The sequence below is a fragment of the Malania oleifera genome, chromosome 7, assembly GCF_029873635.1.
Source record: "Malania oleifera isolate guangnan ecotype guangnan chromosome 7, ASM2987363v1, whole genome shotgun sequence".
Taxonomy (NCBI): Eukaryota; Viridiplantae; Streptophyta; class Magnoliopsida; order Santalales; family Ximeniaceae; genus Malania; species Malania oleifera.
Window position 1 is genome coordinate 18,593,450 of NC_080423.1, and position 14,165 is coordinate 18,607,614.

At 35.1% G+C, this 14,165-nt stretch overlaps 1 protein-coding gene across 2 annotated transcripts in view; it reads right to left on the minus strand.

The window, feature by feature from the left end:
- Window positions 1–3,426: 3,426 nt before the first annotated feature.
- LOC131159690 (uncharacterized) overlaps window positions 3,427–14,165 on the minus strand; it is a 44,023-nt gene continuing 33,284 nt past the window's right edge. The window contains exons 14-16 of one of the 2 annotated variants that reach the window (XM_058114782.1): window positions 6,667–6,758; window positions 5,526–5,631; window positions 3,427–3,844 (exon numbers count right to left, since the gene is read on the minus strand). In XM_058114782.1, coding sequence (XP_057970765.1) covers window positions 3,756–3,844; window positions 5,526–5,631; window positions 6,667–6,758 — 287 coding nt within the window. In that variant the 3' untranslated portion in view covers window positions 3,427–3,755. Of the gene's footprint in view, window positions 3,845–5,525; window positions 5,649–6,666; window positions 6,759–14,165 lie in introns of those variants that run through there. The other variant, XM_058114783.1, reaches the window with a different exon arrangement.

Here is a 14,165-nt window from a genome sequence, read left to right on the forward strand (position 1 = left end):
CAAATAAAATAAAGTTTAATATTTTTAAATTCAAGTAACTTGTCAAATATGGGGTTAAAAAAAATATAAATTAAAATTTCAAAACTCATACTTTATAAATTTAAATTATATAGTTGAATTTCAAGTCTCTTATATATAAAATATGAAAGCGGATGAAGAAAACTGAAATTTATAGTAAATGGTTGACCTTTGATTGAGCCAATTTACTATTTTTTCTCACATTATCCAAGTTACTATGTTTTTAAAATATGGAATTCAACTACTTAGAAAATAAGTCAAATATCAATAAACTAATATAAGTCAATTTTAAACTATATTTTATTTTTTAAAGATATATTTAATCATTAATTTGCATAAAAAATGAATATAACAAATGTTTTGGAATAATATAATTATCTAAGTAATTTTTATAAGTGGTGGTATCATTTATTTTATTTTAATATACTCTTAAATTTTTTGAAATAATTGTTCAATATCGATTATGCTTATGCCAACTGGTTGATACGAACCGGTCATGCATGTTAGACAAGTCAACCTAAGAATTAAGTGTTTAATTTACTTATAATTTCAATTTTCAAAACATACTCTACATAACTAAACAATTTCCCTAGTTAATTTATAAATTAATTTTATTTTCTTAAATTATTTTATCACAATTGAATAAAAAGGATAAGATTACCATTTTATTAAGGATAAAATTTATGTTCTAGTTGACTATTGATGAATGAGACAATTTTTAATAGTTTTAAAAAACTTAGAAGATGTTATGGAATTTTATCCATAAAAATTTTGCAAGGGGGCTCATTATTGGCTAATTAACAAGTGATCACATGGAAAAATCCCTGGCCTAATTAAGAAACCTCACCTAAATTGTGACCTTAGGCAAAAGTTTTACTCGCCTCATCTTGAAAGCTTTTGGTTACCACTCATTTCAAGATCTAATGCTGCTCAAAAAGGTTCTAAGAAGCATAAACGAAGTCAAGGACGAGGGATCTGTTCTTCCAATTAGAGACAATTGGACAAGGAGTGGTTAAGGGTACTTTAATTAGGGAAAAGAATTGAGGATTATATGTAACTCGAAGTTTGACTTGAAGAGAGAAGGGGGGGGGGGGGAGAGGGTAGTATAATAAATACTTGTTTTCATCAATTTTGGAATGAGCTCAAACCAATTTCATATTAGTACAAATAATCAAAGAGCTAAATAACCCCCACCACTTTATCCCTCTCTTTATTTCTTCTCCCTTTAATCTATTTCCCTTAATCCTCTTCGCCCCTATTTTAATTTGTGTTTAATCACCCACCTCCCCCATTTTCTCTCTCATTCCACAAGTTTCTATAATTTCCTAAGGTCCAATATAAATTATAATAGAGACATGAATTTTTTGAAGTTAGTTAGACTCACTGATATTGATTTAGCAACTATTTAGTGACAACTTGCCAAAGAAAATATCCACTGAACCCTTCACACCTCTCATGAAGTAGTACTACAATAGAGATGATTTTAATAATCTGTGACTGAAATGAGATTTTGGTTGGAAGTCATCATAAAAATATGTTTGAAGATATAGGTCCACAATATAACTACTATTGCAACTCTTGCCACAGTCCTTTGGCTAAACTAATGTCCATAACTATGTGATCAATATAGATTTGGCCAACCTACTATTTGTCAACTAGAAATAGGGGGCAAGTGTTAGTGACTCCATAACTTCCGCCTTGTCGAACCACTGTCTATAATAATTTTTGAACACACTCGACGATATGACCAATAAAATCTTTTTGCAAGCAATGTTGGTTTGTTAACCGATTACATTGGTTAGGAGGAAGAGTCCACGCCCACCATACATGAGACCTTTTGCTAGTTTTAATTAATTGTAAAGGAATTACAATAATTGGTAGAGTAAATAATTGTTATTATAAAGGTAAATCTAGAACCATAAGAAGAAAAAATATTGTAAATCCATTAACTAAGGCCTTACTAGGAGAAAGGATTTGGAATACATTGAGGATGGTCTTAAACCCAATAAATTCATAAACCTCGTATGAGAATACCCAAACTAAGGACCAAAGATCTTGTAATTAGGTTCAATCATAAGAAAGAATCATATGGTGGTTGTAGTCGTAGGAAATGCATTATTATTTTTTAGTTCATCCTTGTCATACAAGAACATTTATTTGGGAGGTTGAGTTTTGTAAATACTCAATGAGGAAAATATGTATATTTCTCTTATGATTAGGACGTCGGAGTTTTAATAATTATATGAGCAAACCTCGATAGATTTTACTTATGTGAGTGCAAAATCTTAAATATGCTTATGAAACGACTATTAACACAAGGTCTAAATGTGTTAGCTATCAGAGCTTGTGTCATTACTCTTTGATTATTATATTTGAGCATTAATTTTTTTTTTCTTTTAAATCACGGTTTAAGTCTAAGACCATTACTGACTATGAAGCATAGATAGTTATTTCACTAATTAAAAGTTCAATACAAAGCCTACCTTCATTATGATTATTGGTTAATATCTTGAGAAGGGAAATTTATCTTAGAAAGTGATACATATGCGCACGCATGCACACACACACACACACACACACAAAATATATATATATATATATATATATATATAATTAAGTCATTAATACAACAATTTCTTAAATTCATGAATTCTAAATATTAATTAATAAAATATTTTTATATCTGTTATCCGAATGAATTCCAAATTGCCAAAAGGCTCCTTTGAGATCAAACTTGACAAATATCATTGCCCGAGCAAGATGAACAAACTACGTCCTAACTTTTGGAATAAGGAACTTATCATCTAATGAACGTATTAAGAGGCTTGTAATCAATGACTAGTCTTTTCTATCCTCTAATCTTTTCTCAACATAAAATGCTTGACATGCCCAAGAAGAGCTGGTTGCTCAATGAGACCTTGTTTTAATAGAGAATGATATTGTTCCCTTGCAAGTTAAAGATCTGAGAAGGACATTCCTAGATGGGAGACTTTGGTAGGACTTATATCTTCATTCAATTTGAAAGGGATATGAATAAAGAATTCTGGATTTTTCCAAAAGGATGGTCATGGATAAACTGATCATGGCTTTTTGTTTTACATTTTTTATTAATTAAATTCACATACCATGAATCCCATCACAATCATATCACTCTCATTCCACTAATCATATCCTTCTCATCCAGCTCATCCACAATCAAAATCCCCAAGTGTTTAACAAGGTGTGAACATATATATATATATATATATAAAGTTTTGGACCCGTATAAATTTGCATAATCAGTAAATCATACAATTAGTGTATCATAAGTGGGTCTAGAAGTGTTATATTCCACTGATTCATAGACTAAACCAACCAAAACCATAGAGGACTTAAATCACGAAAGAGCCAAATTTCCAAGCTTAAGCCTAAATAGAATCATGGTTGTTCTTTACTTTTATTTTATTTATTTTTCTTTTGAGCTAAATTCATTAATTACTACATAATTACATTAACTCGCACTGTTGGATGCCTGGAAACACCATGACCTAAATACCGAGGCTCACTAGATATTGTACATGTCAACAGCACTTGCCGACTTTCGAAGTTCAACACAATGACATAACATGGCAAGACTGCAAAACCATGCTCTGATTTTTACTGAAATAGAGTTGACCGTGCTTGCCAGGCAGCATCGCCCCCATAGATTGTAAGCATACTACAGTTAATTCGGGCTAAAGCCTTCTTCAGTTACCACTCTAGTTGTAAGCAGCATCAGCTGATGAGGTGTCAATATCATTCAGACCAAACTCCTCATTCTGCTCCCACGACCTCTCATAGTCCTCAACTGGATAAAACACAATATCATATGAAACAAAGTATAAAGAAAGATGCAGAATGAATGCCAGCATAACTGCTGGGAGAAACTTGGAAGCATATGGTACAGCAATAGGGAAAATGATGGAGCAAGTGAAGCCACAGAAAGGACCCTCCCCCACGCCTAGAGTTGCATATTTATATACACAAATAATCAACTTTTACTATACAAAAAAATGCAAAAATGAAAATTACGCTAACAAATTTCAGATTTAGCTCCTCCCAACCAAGGAAAAATGATGGAAGATTTATCCAAACACTCCAATATTGTAAAAATAAATGAAACAGGAAACATACTAAAACCATGCAGCACCAAATGTTTACTAGACATGCAGATCGTACGCTAGGCCTCAAAGGTTTACTATCAAGTTCTTAAAACTATTCCTTTTGTGTTAGATGTGTAACGAATATTGTATTATATAAGTTTGTTTATGCAATGGTATCTTAAGCACAGTATTAAATTTGACCAAAACGAAAAAACCTCTAGATGGGCCCACTCTTAAGTACAAAGGTAATATTCAACAAAATTTTATACACTCATGAGTCTATGACCTAACCCCAAGCAATGATGCTATTATTATTTAATGACCTCTGCTAATGAAATAAATTTTGGTCTTTCATGAAATGGACTTCCTAGAACAGCACATCATCAAGCTAAAAAGCCACATTTTAACTGAAAAAGGCAAAACATGCTATAGACGTCTTTTCAAAAATTTTAACTACAAAAATTCTTCAATCCAAAACCATCATATCAAGCTATTGCTCAAATTTTTAACCAAATGACATGAAAACAAATATTTGTGAATGCGTTAATGTGCATAAGTACAGACATCTCCCCAGAAAATTTAGCACCATCATTGAAAAGCATGCTGATACAAAAAGATTGAGATTCATCTTTATCCATATCAAGATTAATTGGCTTCATTCAATCTGCATCTAACCTATAAAAATAACAATAAATAATTTAACTCCAAATAAACACTTTTTATCCTATACCAACATCTAAAGCTTTTGCTAATATTTTTTAAGTCTTATATATATGTAAATGGGACATGTACTTCAGTCAATTCACCTCATTACCGTTCAATTTTAGCATGCATTAAAATTTTTACATGATCTTGACAAGTATAAATAAAAGGGAGAAAAAGTACTTCGTCCAGGAACATTCCCCCCACTCTTTCAGATGGATTTGAAAGGAAGTTGGTTACTGCGCTAGAGATGTGTTTCCATGAAAGAAATATTTTTACTGGTATGTTGATATCCCAACCTATCTTTTTCCTCAAAAAGTTATATGAACAGTAGATTTGAAAACTACAACATATAGGCCTGAAGCAGTCAGAACATGAACTGCTGCTCTATTTGCAGTATGATTCTTGCAGTGTGGGTACACATGAAGAGTTAATACAAAAACCCAATGTACCCATCAACCTTCTTGCTTCTTCATATTTGCAAGCATTGTACTGTAAATTAAAAGACCATCTGCATTACCAACATGCTGTCCAGTGGTGGTTTAGAATATAGAATACACAGAACTAATTCAACAACAATGGTGTCCTCAAGGCACATCAAACTATTGGTCAAGAATCTGCGACAATTGCAACATTATAGTTACACTTCAATGGAGCACTTGCCATGGAAAGAGAGAAACTTACACATTAATTGATTGTCATCTTTAATATCATCAGTGGCCGGTGCGACAAAAGAGTTAGCTAGAGCATCATCAATAATTAGCGTCCAAGGCTCTTCCAAATCCAGAAGCTGGTTCATGTCAAAAACTTGCATCAACATGTTTATCAGAAGAGCCAACCCACACATTTAATTTTTTATTTAAGAAAAAAAAGAATTTGTCCATTTGTGAATATGTCAAAATTTTAAAATTATATATCACCAATATATAGTTCAAAGTATGACAACACTCACCAGGAAAAATATATATGTACATAAATCATGACTGCAACAGACATAATAGACAGAAAATATATTTATGGCAACTTATGAGGCTCTGGAATCAGTTTCTTCTTAAAAACACTTTCAAACTTCATTCAAATGCAACATAACAAATCTGAAAGCTTGGATGTGCACAAAAATGAAGTACTAAAGCCAGATAAAAGTTTTCAAAGTTTTCTGAGAGCTACAGACTGACCAAGCCAGCACAGGAAAAAGAAAGATACAAGAGTACACAGAAACTTCATACAAATATGTGTGTGCATACACATTGTTAAAGCTTTATATACATTGGCACACAACCTAACAGCTTCAGCTTTTTGGTGACGTGATAACCTAACATAGTATCAGAGCTATGATTTCCAGGAGGTCCTGGGTTCAAGTCTTGTTGCTTGCATTACTCTGTGGTGATTATAATTGATCTTGTTCTTCATAATGGGTGTTATTCAACATTTGTTTCTCTCCACATAAAATCAGGTTGCACATGTAGGGGAGTTAAAGGTTGATATACATTGTTGGTCCACAAAGCTCAAGTTTATGAAAAGTGGTAATCTAACACATGAATGGGGATGGAACGAAATCTAGATTCAAAATACAAGTGCATCTCTCAAGCCCAAAATAAAATATAGTTTATTTTATACCAATGTGCACATGGACATGCTATTTGGGCTGACATATTGGAGAGGCCAGAATACACTGAACAGCAATACTTGTAACCAAATTATAATTAAAAACAATGGCATGGCCACTGTTTCACAAAAGTCCAAATAGCTCCACCTCTATATATATACATGCCCATTTACTTTTTAGAATTTATTGAATAAAATATAAAAATTTGAGCTATGATACCTTGGTTAATCTTGTTCTGAACTCTTGCCATTTGGTTCTTTTATTATCATCAACACTATCTCCGAAAGTAAATCCATGTACTCTTTCAAGGTCTGCAAACATAGTTCATAAAAGTTATGATTCATTACCAGCAAATATATAATTTCTTGGCTTCGAAGGCATGATTCATAACAATAAAAGGACAGCAGCAGCATAACAAGTTAATTAGGAAAAAATGAAATAAAGTTCCACAAATTATCCGTACTAAAATTCTAAACAATTGCATCATAACATCTTATCAGGAATGAATCAAATAAAATCAATAGATATTCTCTCCACAGATCACACAAGTACATGCTCATGCCCAAAACTCATATACACCTTATGCAACTTGAATTTAAATAATCACATGCAAATTAAAGAAATTTGGTTGAACTGAGTTGAACATGGACTTATCTTGTTTCCTCCTCAAACATCACCAAATCCAAAATTACAAGACAAAACTATTCCGTCCAAGAAAATTTGTGCTCTAGATGTGTGTAATACATCTAGAAAGAGGGCATGACAGCATGTAATTCTTCTAGGTGTGTGTAAACTATTCTATGTGATGCAGGACAGCACGAAAGAAAGAGGGCAGAAAAAGAAGAAAAGGAGAAAAAGGAAAGGAGAAAGATGAGGAAGAAAGGGCAGCAAAGAAGAAGAAACTTAAAAGGAAAGAGAGAGGATCACGAAAGATGCACTAAGATGAGTGACAAATAGGCGGTGATCTACAGTCCTGGCAGTACTCTTGATAGAAGCAAACAGTACATAGCACAGTGAAACAGGTCTATACTGTGCTAAATTGCTAGCCAATTGTGACCCACTCACCTGAATTGGTGTCCTATGGTCAGTAGTCTTAATATACTTCATGGAAAGGGCCTTTCAGTAGGCATCCTCTATAGTGTCGAGAGAATACACCACTATCTCTAGGCTAAAGTCCTAATCATTGTCAAACCTAGAGACTGTGACATGCATCCTCCACAATGCCACTTCAGAGCATAAGCTCCTCAAAGGTCCATGGAGAGCTAGTCACAGTTGTGGTTTGTTTATGGTACAAAAATGTCACCCAAATATCATATTCCAATAGAAGAAGAAAAGGTATAATCTCCGCCTCATGACATTCCATTATTGAGTGACAGGAGGCTCCTCTGAGTGCTTGAGGTTCTCTTGTATATTTTGTCAATATTTCTTGGCTGGTCCAAACCACTTCATTTTGGTAAAATGACCTTTTCTCCTCCCACCTGGTGTGGTACACCACTCAAAAGTAGTTCTCCACCTCATCTACCCAAAATAAGAAGATGATTGATCTAGTTTTCCATCATATGTGCACACATTAGCCCTAAACCTAGTGTTATCCCTACAGAGACCATGGAGGGTTTGGAAGAAGCCTAGAATTAATTTAGCACTCTATATGGTCAATCACAACAAGAACACCATCTTCAACTCTGAACTCTAGATCCTCTTGAAGCTGTCTAGCTTGAATAAGTCTACTGGATGGTCTAGGGCATCAGTCCCCTACTGAGGGCCACTAAAACTCAGAGAGCATAATTTCTCCCATGGGCTGGCCATACAGCATATGGAGACCCATAGGGTTGCCTAGTACATATCTAAGTCTTCCATTATAAGGCATTTATTCAACAACTTTATGACTTGTAATAATCGATCATTGAGTTGCTCAAATTTTTGGTCCACACAGTCCTTGAGAGCTTCTAATCAAAGAGAAAGCATTTGGATATCAATCAATGTTGTTTCAACGGGAGTCAGTTCATTAGTCTTATTAGTGGCTGCAGAAAAGTGCAATAAGTGCAACTGAAAAATTGATGGCAAGAAACACTACAAAGTTGCCATGTGCAATATGAATCTTAAAATCACTACAATGCACACACAGGAGTAAACAAATTCAATGCACATGATTTGTCACATTGTATATTATGCAACAACAATTGGCTAAAAGTTCTAAAACATGGCATAAACAAGGATGATGTGAAAATAGGGCAGCATTAAAGAATTTTTTCCCTTTTTTTTTTGGTTTCTGCTTTCGGCTCTTTTTTAATGGGAACAAGGAAACAAGGAATTGGGACTGATCATTCATTAGTTCTCCTAATCACAGAGGCACCAATCAAGTCCTTAAATTCTATTCTATTGGCTTGAACAACTGGATGGCTTGGCTCCCACCAAGCCTTCAACCATAGGGCACTAGCCCAGCAACTCTAGGACGAATATAAATTGTTCATTGAGCTGCTCATATGTTTGGTCTATGCAGTCCCATAGGGTTGTCTAGTCAAAAGGTTGGTTATCAATCTATGCCGAATCAATGGGAGTGGGTTAATTGATATAGTCAGTGGCCACAAATAAGTGCAACGAAGTGCAACTAAAGAAGTGATGCTAAGCAAGACTAAAATTTGTTTGTTGGGGGAAAAATAATAAAAATAAAAATAAAAGAGAGAGAAAGAAAGAAAGAAACTACAATTTGCCACAAGTAATAGCAATGAGTACATGAGTAAATGAATTTGATAGTGATTTGCCACAATCATATATTACACAAGAACAAATGGCTAAAGATTCTAAGCATAGCATAAACCAGGACATAATTTGAGTAGAAACTAACTCGTCCACCATCTCTCTTCTTCTCTTCACCACCCAAGCGAACCTTCAACCACCACCTGCTTTTTCAGCCTCAAGAAAACAACACGAAGCTCACAATATTCACCTTTTTCCCTCCTTAACTGGTCAAGTAACAAACCATTATCAGAACCAAGAGAAGATAAGAAAGAAGTCTCATCCTACATCATTTTCAATTCTGATGAGGTTTGAAAAATGATTTCCAGCCCTAGAGTTCAATGCTCCCCATCTCCAAAAGAAAATCACGCTGGCCAGTCACCTGTTCACCACAACCTCAAAAAAGCCATATATTTGCTACTATTTGCAATAGTCAATCTCAATCAGGTCATCTTTCCCACAGCACCTCATCATGCAACAAGTTAATTGGGCAACAATCCAGAAACTCTCAAAATTATCATCCAATTTCCATCAAAACCTCCATCTTCCAATCCTAATGTTCTGTCCCCTCCTTGGATCCAAGGTCTCAAATTTCATTTTTTACTAAAATTTTGAAGCTTCAAAAGTACAAAAATTTTGAAGGAAATTTCGATTTCAATGTCAATTTTGATTTCAATTTAAAAAGTGGTGGAAACCAGTAATAGAGCATGGAATTATTTGGGAAAACGTTAGAAATTGTTAGCAGGCATAAAATTGAAGTTTTAGAACTAATACATTATTGATTAAAATTTAAATACATCAATGACCGGTATGCTGTGTATTGCACCAGCACTAATATAATATTTGTATAATTTATATTCAGTTACTATAATCTCAAAAGCCACTATAACAATATTTTTTTTCAATAAAAGAATTTTAAAAATGGGCAAAAAAAAGGGAGAAATTTTACTCATTTAAATCTCACATTTGAATTCCAAATATACTTCACTCCATGATTAAAATTTCAAGATTTCAATAAATAAGGATGATTTGTTGAAATCTTGTACAAAATTTTGTAAGACAGAAATCCACTAGCATTTCGATTTCAAGGGTGATGGAAAGCAGAAATTTCAACAGTTTTGTGGAAATTTAAGACCGTGCTTGGATCTAGCTCCCAAATTCCTTTGTCGTTCAAAATAAAGTCCTTCAAGCTCGCCAAGAAAAACCACCAAACAGAGGCCTCCTAGCTATCTATAATAAAAATTCATCTCAATAGCACCATAATTTGGAATCATTTTACAGCTCATATCCATTAGCTATAAGACAAAACAAAATCACTTAGATTTTAATCAAAAGGTTTAATCCCTAAGTGAATCAAGAACTGTTCAACTATGAGTCCAACTGCTGTGCTTTTTATGTCAGCAATGCAACAGTCCTCACATGGACTTGATATACATGGGCAAGCATCAACATGACCTAAAATCTTAAGCATTGGGGCTTGGATCGATCCATGTATATTAGGGAATCATCTAACACTCAATTTTCAAATGCAGGACAAGCACATAAGTAGACCCCTCACTTGTGAGTTTCAAGTTTCATCTACTCCCCCTTGGATGGAAGCCATTCTTGATCATTGTGTCATTACTCAGTCCTGGGAAAGCAGGAAATCGTAGGAGTCCATTCATCTGCTGCACTAGCAACTGTAGGATGCACCACTTGTCTTCCACAGGGCCTATGTCTGCAAAATCACATAGATGAACATTCAACCTCTAACTCAAAACTTCGGCTCTAATACTGCATGCTAGCACTAGGAAAGTCCTTATGTGAGCTTGGCATATATGGGCTAGCACCAACTTTACTCAAAATATTGATCCATTAGGTTTTGGCCGCATTAATGTATATAAGCCACTTACCCTCCGCTCAACTTACCAATGTGGGACTCATAGGAACTCCTTGACATTTTCCATGGTTAAAACTTAAAAACAACCAAATGCTTTTTCTAATCACAACTCTTTATAATCATCAAATAGTCATTCCTAAATGAGAAGTTACTGTGAAGTGTGAACCATTTCTTATACATCATCCCTCTAGGACCAACCATGCCATAAGATGGCTAGATCATAAAGGAAACTAAAGGACTCACAATTTCCCTTCAGTAAAGGTTCCCCACACACTCCAACCCCAAAATGTTGTAAAATTCCAAATTCCATCTTATGAGAGAGGGGAAGAGAGAAAATATATGGTACATTAAAATAGCGCTATATTTGTTGCAAATTAGCGCATTGGTGTGGGACAGCATCAAGGTTTTGCAGTCATGGAGAAATTAGAAGAGAAAAGCAGAAAGGAGGAGAGAGGAGATACAAGCGGGAAACTCACATTCACTTCAATTCAAATTCATCAACAACTGCTTACAACATGGCCTTCACACACAATTTATAAGAAAGCCTCTGAACACATGAAATTACACACATACGCCTAAAACCACATTGCATTACAAACATACCCCTAGAATACACTACTACTACAAACAAGCCCCCACCATACATAATCCTAGTACAAGCAAACTACACACACATACTCAAAACAACTAACTTACTAAGCACATTTAGGTTTTTGACCCAATAAACCATTGACCTTATTCTTTGACATAGGCCTCCAAATTCAATTGAAATGATCCATCCAAATACCTACTTCTTGTCCTACATCAATTCCCTCCTTCTGAAAAGAATTCAACTCCGTCAAGTTGGGGGAAGTAACAAGGAGCCCATCACCATGGATAGAGTCATCTCCTTTCATAAGAAAGGAACCAGCAATATGCTTCAACTTGGTGAGTGGAAGAATTTGAAATGGGATCAACTTATACTTCTTGTTGTCAATGGAGAGGGAATAAGAATTCTCACATTCATCATGTTTCACCTTCCTATCAAATAGTCATGGTCCACCCAAAAAGATATGACAAATTTTTAGAGGTAGGATGTCACATTGCACTGTCTCCACAATGGAACCAATGTTAAAGGGAAGTAAATAACGACCATGGACCTTCAAGTTGGTATTACTCACCCAAGCAATTTTGCATGGTTCAGGATGAGATTCAACGTCCAAATTTAACTTCTTCACACCTTCTTCAGAAACTACATTTGTGCAACAGCCAGGATCATTAACCAGAGTACAAATATGATTTTGGCATATCACCTGAGTTTGAAAGATGTTAGTTTGCCTCCAATCCTCTATTTCTTTACCCTTGTGAGAAGAGAGCATATGCCGAAGCACTAAACAAGTTTTCATATTGCCATATTCATCTAAGTCACTTGGAATTTCTGTTTTAGCTTCAACTACTTGAGTGTCATCATAATCATCATCTTCTTCTTTTTCGCAATAGCCATGAATTGATTAGGACATTGTGCAGCTTGATATCCAAAACCTTAACATTTAAAGCATGAGTGATGATTGGCCCTTAGAAGCTATTCCAAAATGCTCAAGCGTCCTCCAAGAGGTATTAGTTTGAACACCTCTACAAAATTGCCCAATTTTCTTCTCTCACACAGCTCCACTAGTACTCTTCTCAAACTGAAGGGATGATATAGCTCTAGGAGTGTGTTGGATGTCCTCCTCAATATGAGTGCCAACCTATACTGTATTCCGAACTGTAATGAGACATGGAGCAAGTTAGGATGTGATATCCAGCTTCGACTTTTTTTTTTTACAAAGATATCATTACATCCTCTTTCCATTCTATATCAGCACAAGTAGCCAAATTATATAATCTACAATTGTACTCCATCAGTCTTTTCTTCTTGCTTCAAATCAAAGATTTGGAGATGAACATGCTGCTGATAACTGGGAGGTGTGTGCTCCTGCATGGCTCACCTCATCTCATCCCCCACTGTTATCTTACTAAATCTCCTTCTTCTTAGGATTTCTCGCTGTTTAATCCACCAAATTCAAGCAGTTCGCTTCAATTATTATTCGGCAAAGTACAAATTTCTAGCCTCATTCATGTCATACCATCAGAAATAGTACTCCAAAGACTACAACCAATCATCAAAATCATCAGAAAAACCATCTCCATTAAAATCAGAAACTTTTAGTTTAATTCCCTAAAGTGATTATTTCAACCCTCACACAACTCAAAAGCATGAGAGACAGCAGCTATTCCACCATCTTGTTTGGTAGGAAATTCCATGACCCTTTTACCTAAGGCTGCAACTTCGGTTGTTAGCCTATTCAAAGCACCGGTAATAGTCTCCAAAGCATTTTCCACATTTTGTACCCTACCAAATAACAGCTCCACCTTTGCAGAAATTCAACATCAGTCGCCAATTGTCATAATGCAATTATAAAATGCAAATCACAAACTTCACCTTCAATTATTTAAGAACAATCTTCAAGTCCCTTTCATCTTGAGTACCATGCAGAAATGAAACAAATCCACTGATGGAACTCAAAAATGCAGCAATAATGATTTCCTATGCTGGCAGCAGTTATTTCTTGCTTTATCATAGCAAATTATTGTGCTTGCACAATATCAAGTATGGAACTAAAATATCAGGCTGCAAATCAAAATCTTAGGAGAAAACACCAATTTTTCTCGTGGATGGTACCAATTTCTCGTGAGACAGGCAAGTACAGAGCAATCTGGCAAATTTCTTCACATGCGTCGACAGCTTGTTGGTCGCCAGCAGTGACTTCCCGGTCTTGACAATAGGGCAGAAAGGAGATCAGGGGATGGGGAGTGCACTGGTGGTGGTAATGTGATGAGAAAAGGTCAGGAAGTTAGAGATTTGAAGGGGACGATGCTTGAATTTTTTGGCCAGATGTGGGGGGTTCTCTGTTGACCAGACGGCAAAGAAAATTCAGGGGCAAGTTTCAGGGTGTTCTAATTTCAGTAGGAAGGGTGGTGTTGAAGGATGGTGGCTGGAAAGTGGTGTATGAACAAATAGGGACACAGCTGGTATTTCAGAAGAAGTTCAGTAATTCACTTTCACTGGTTTTTTTTCCCCAAT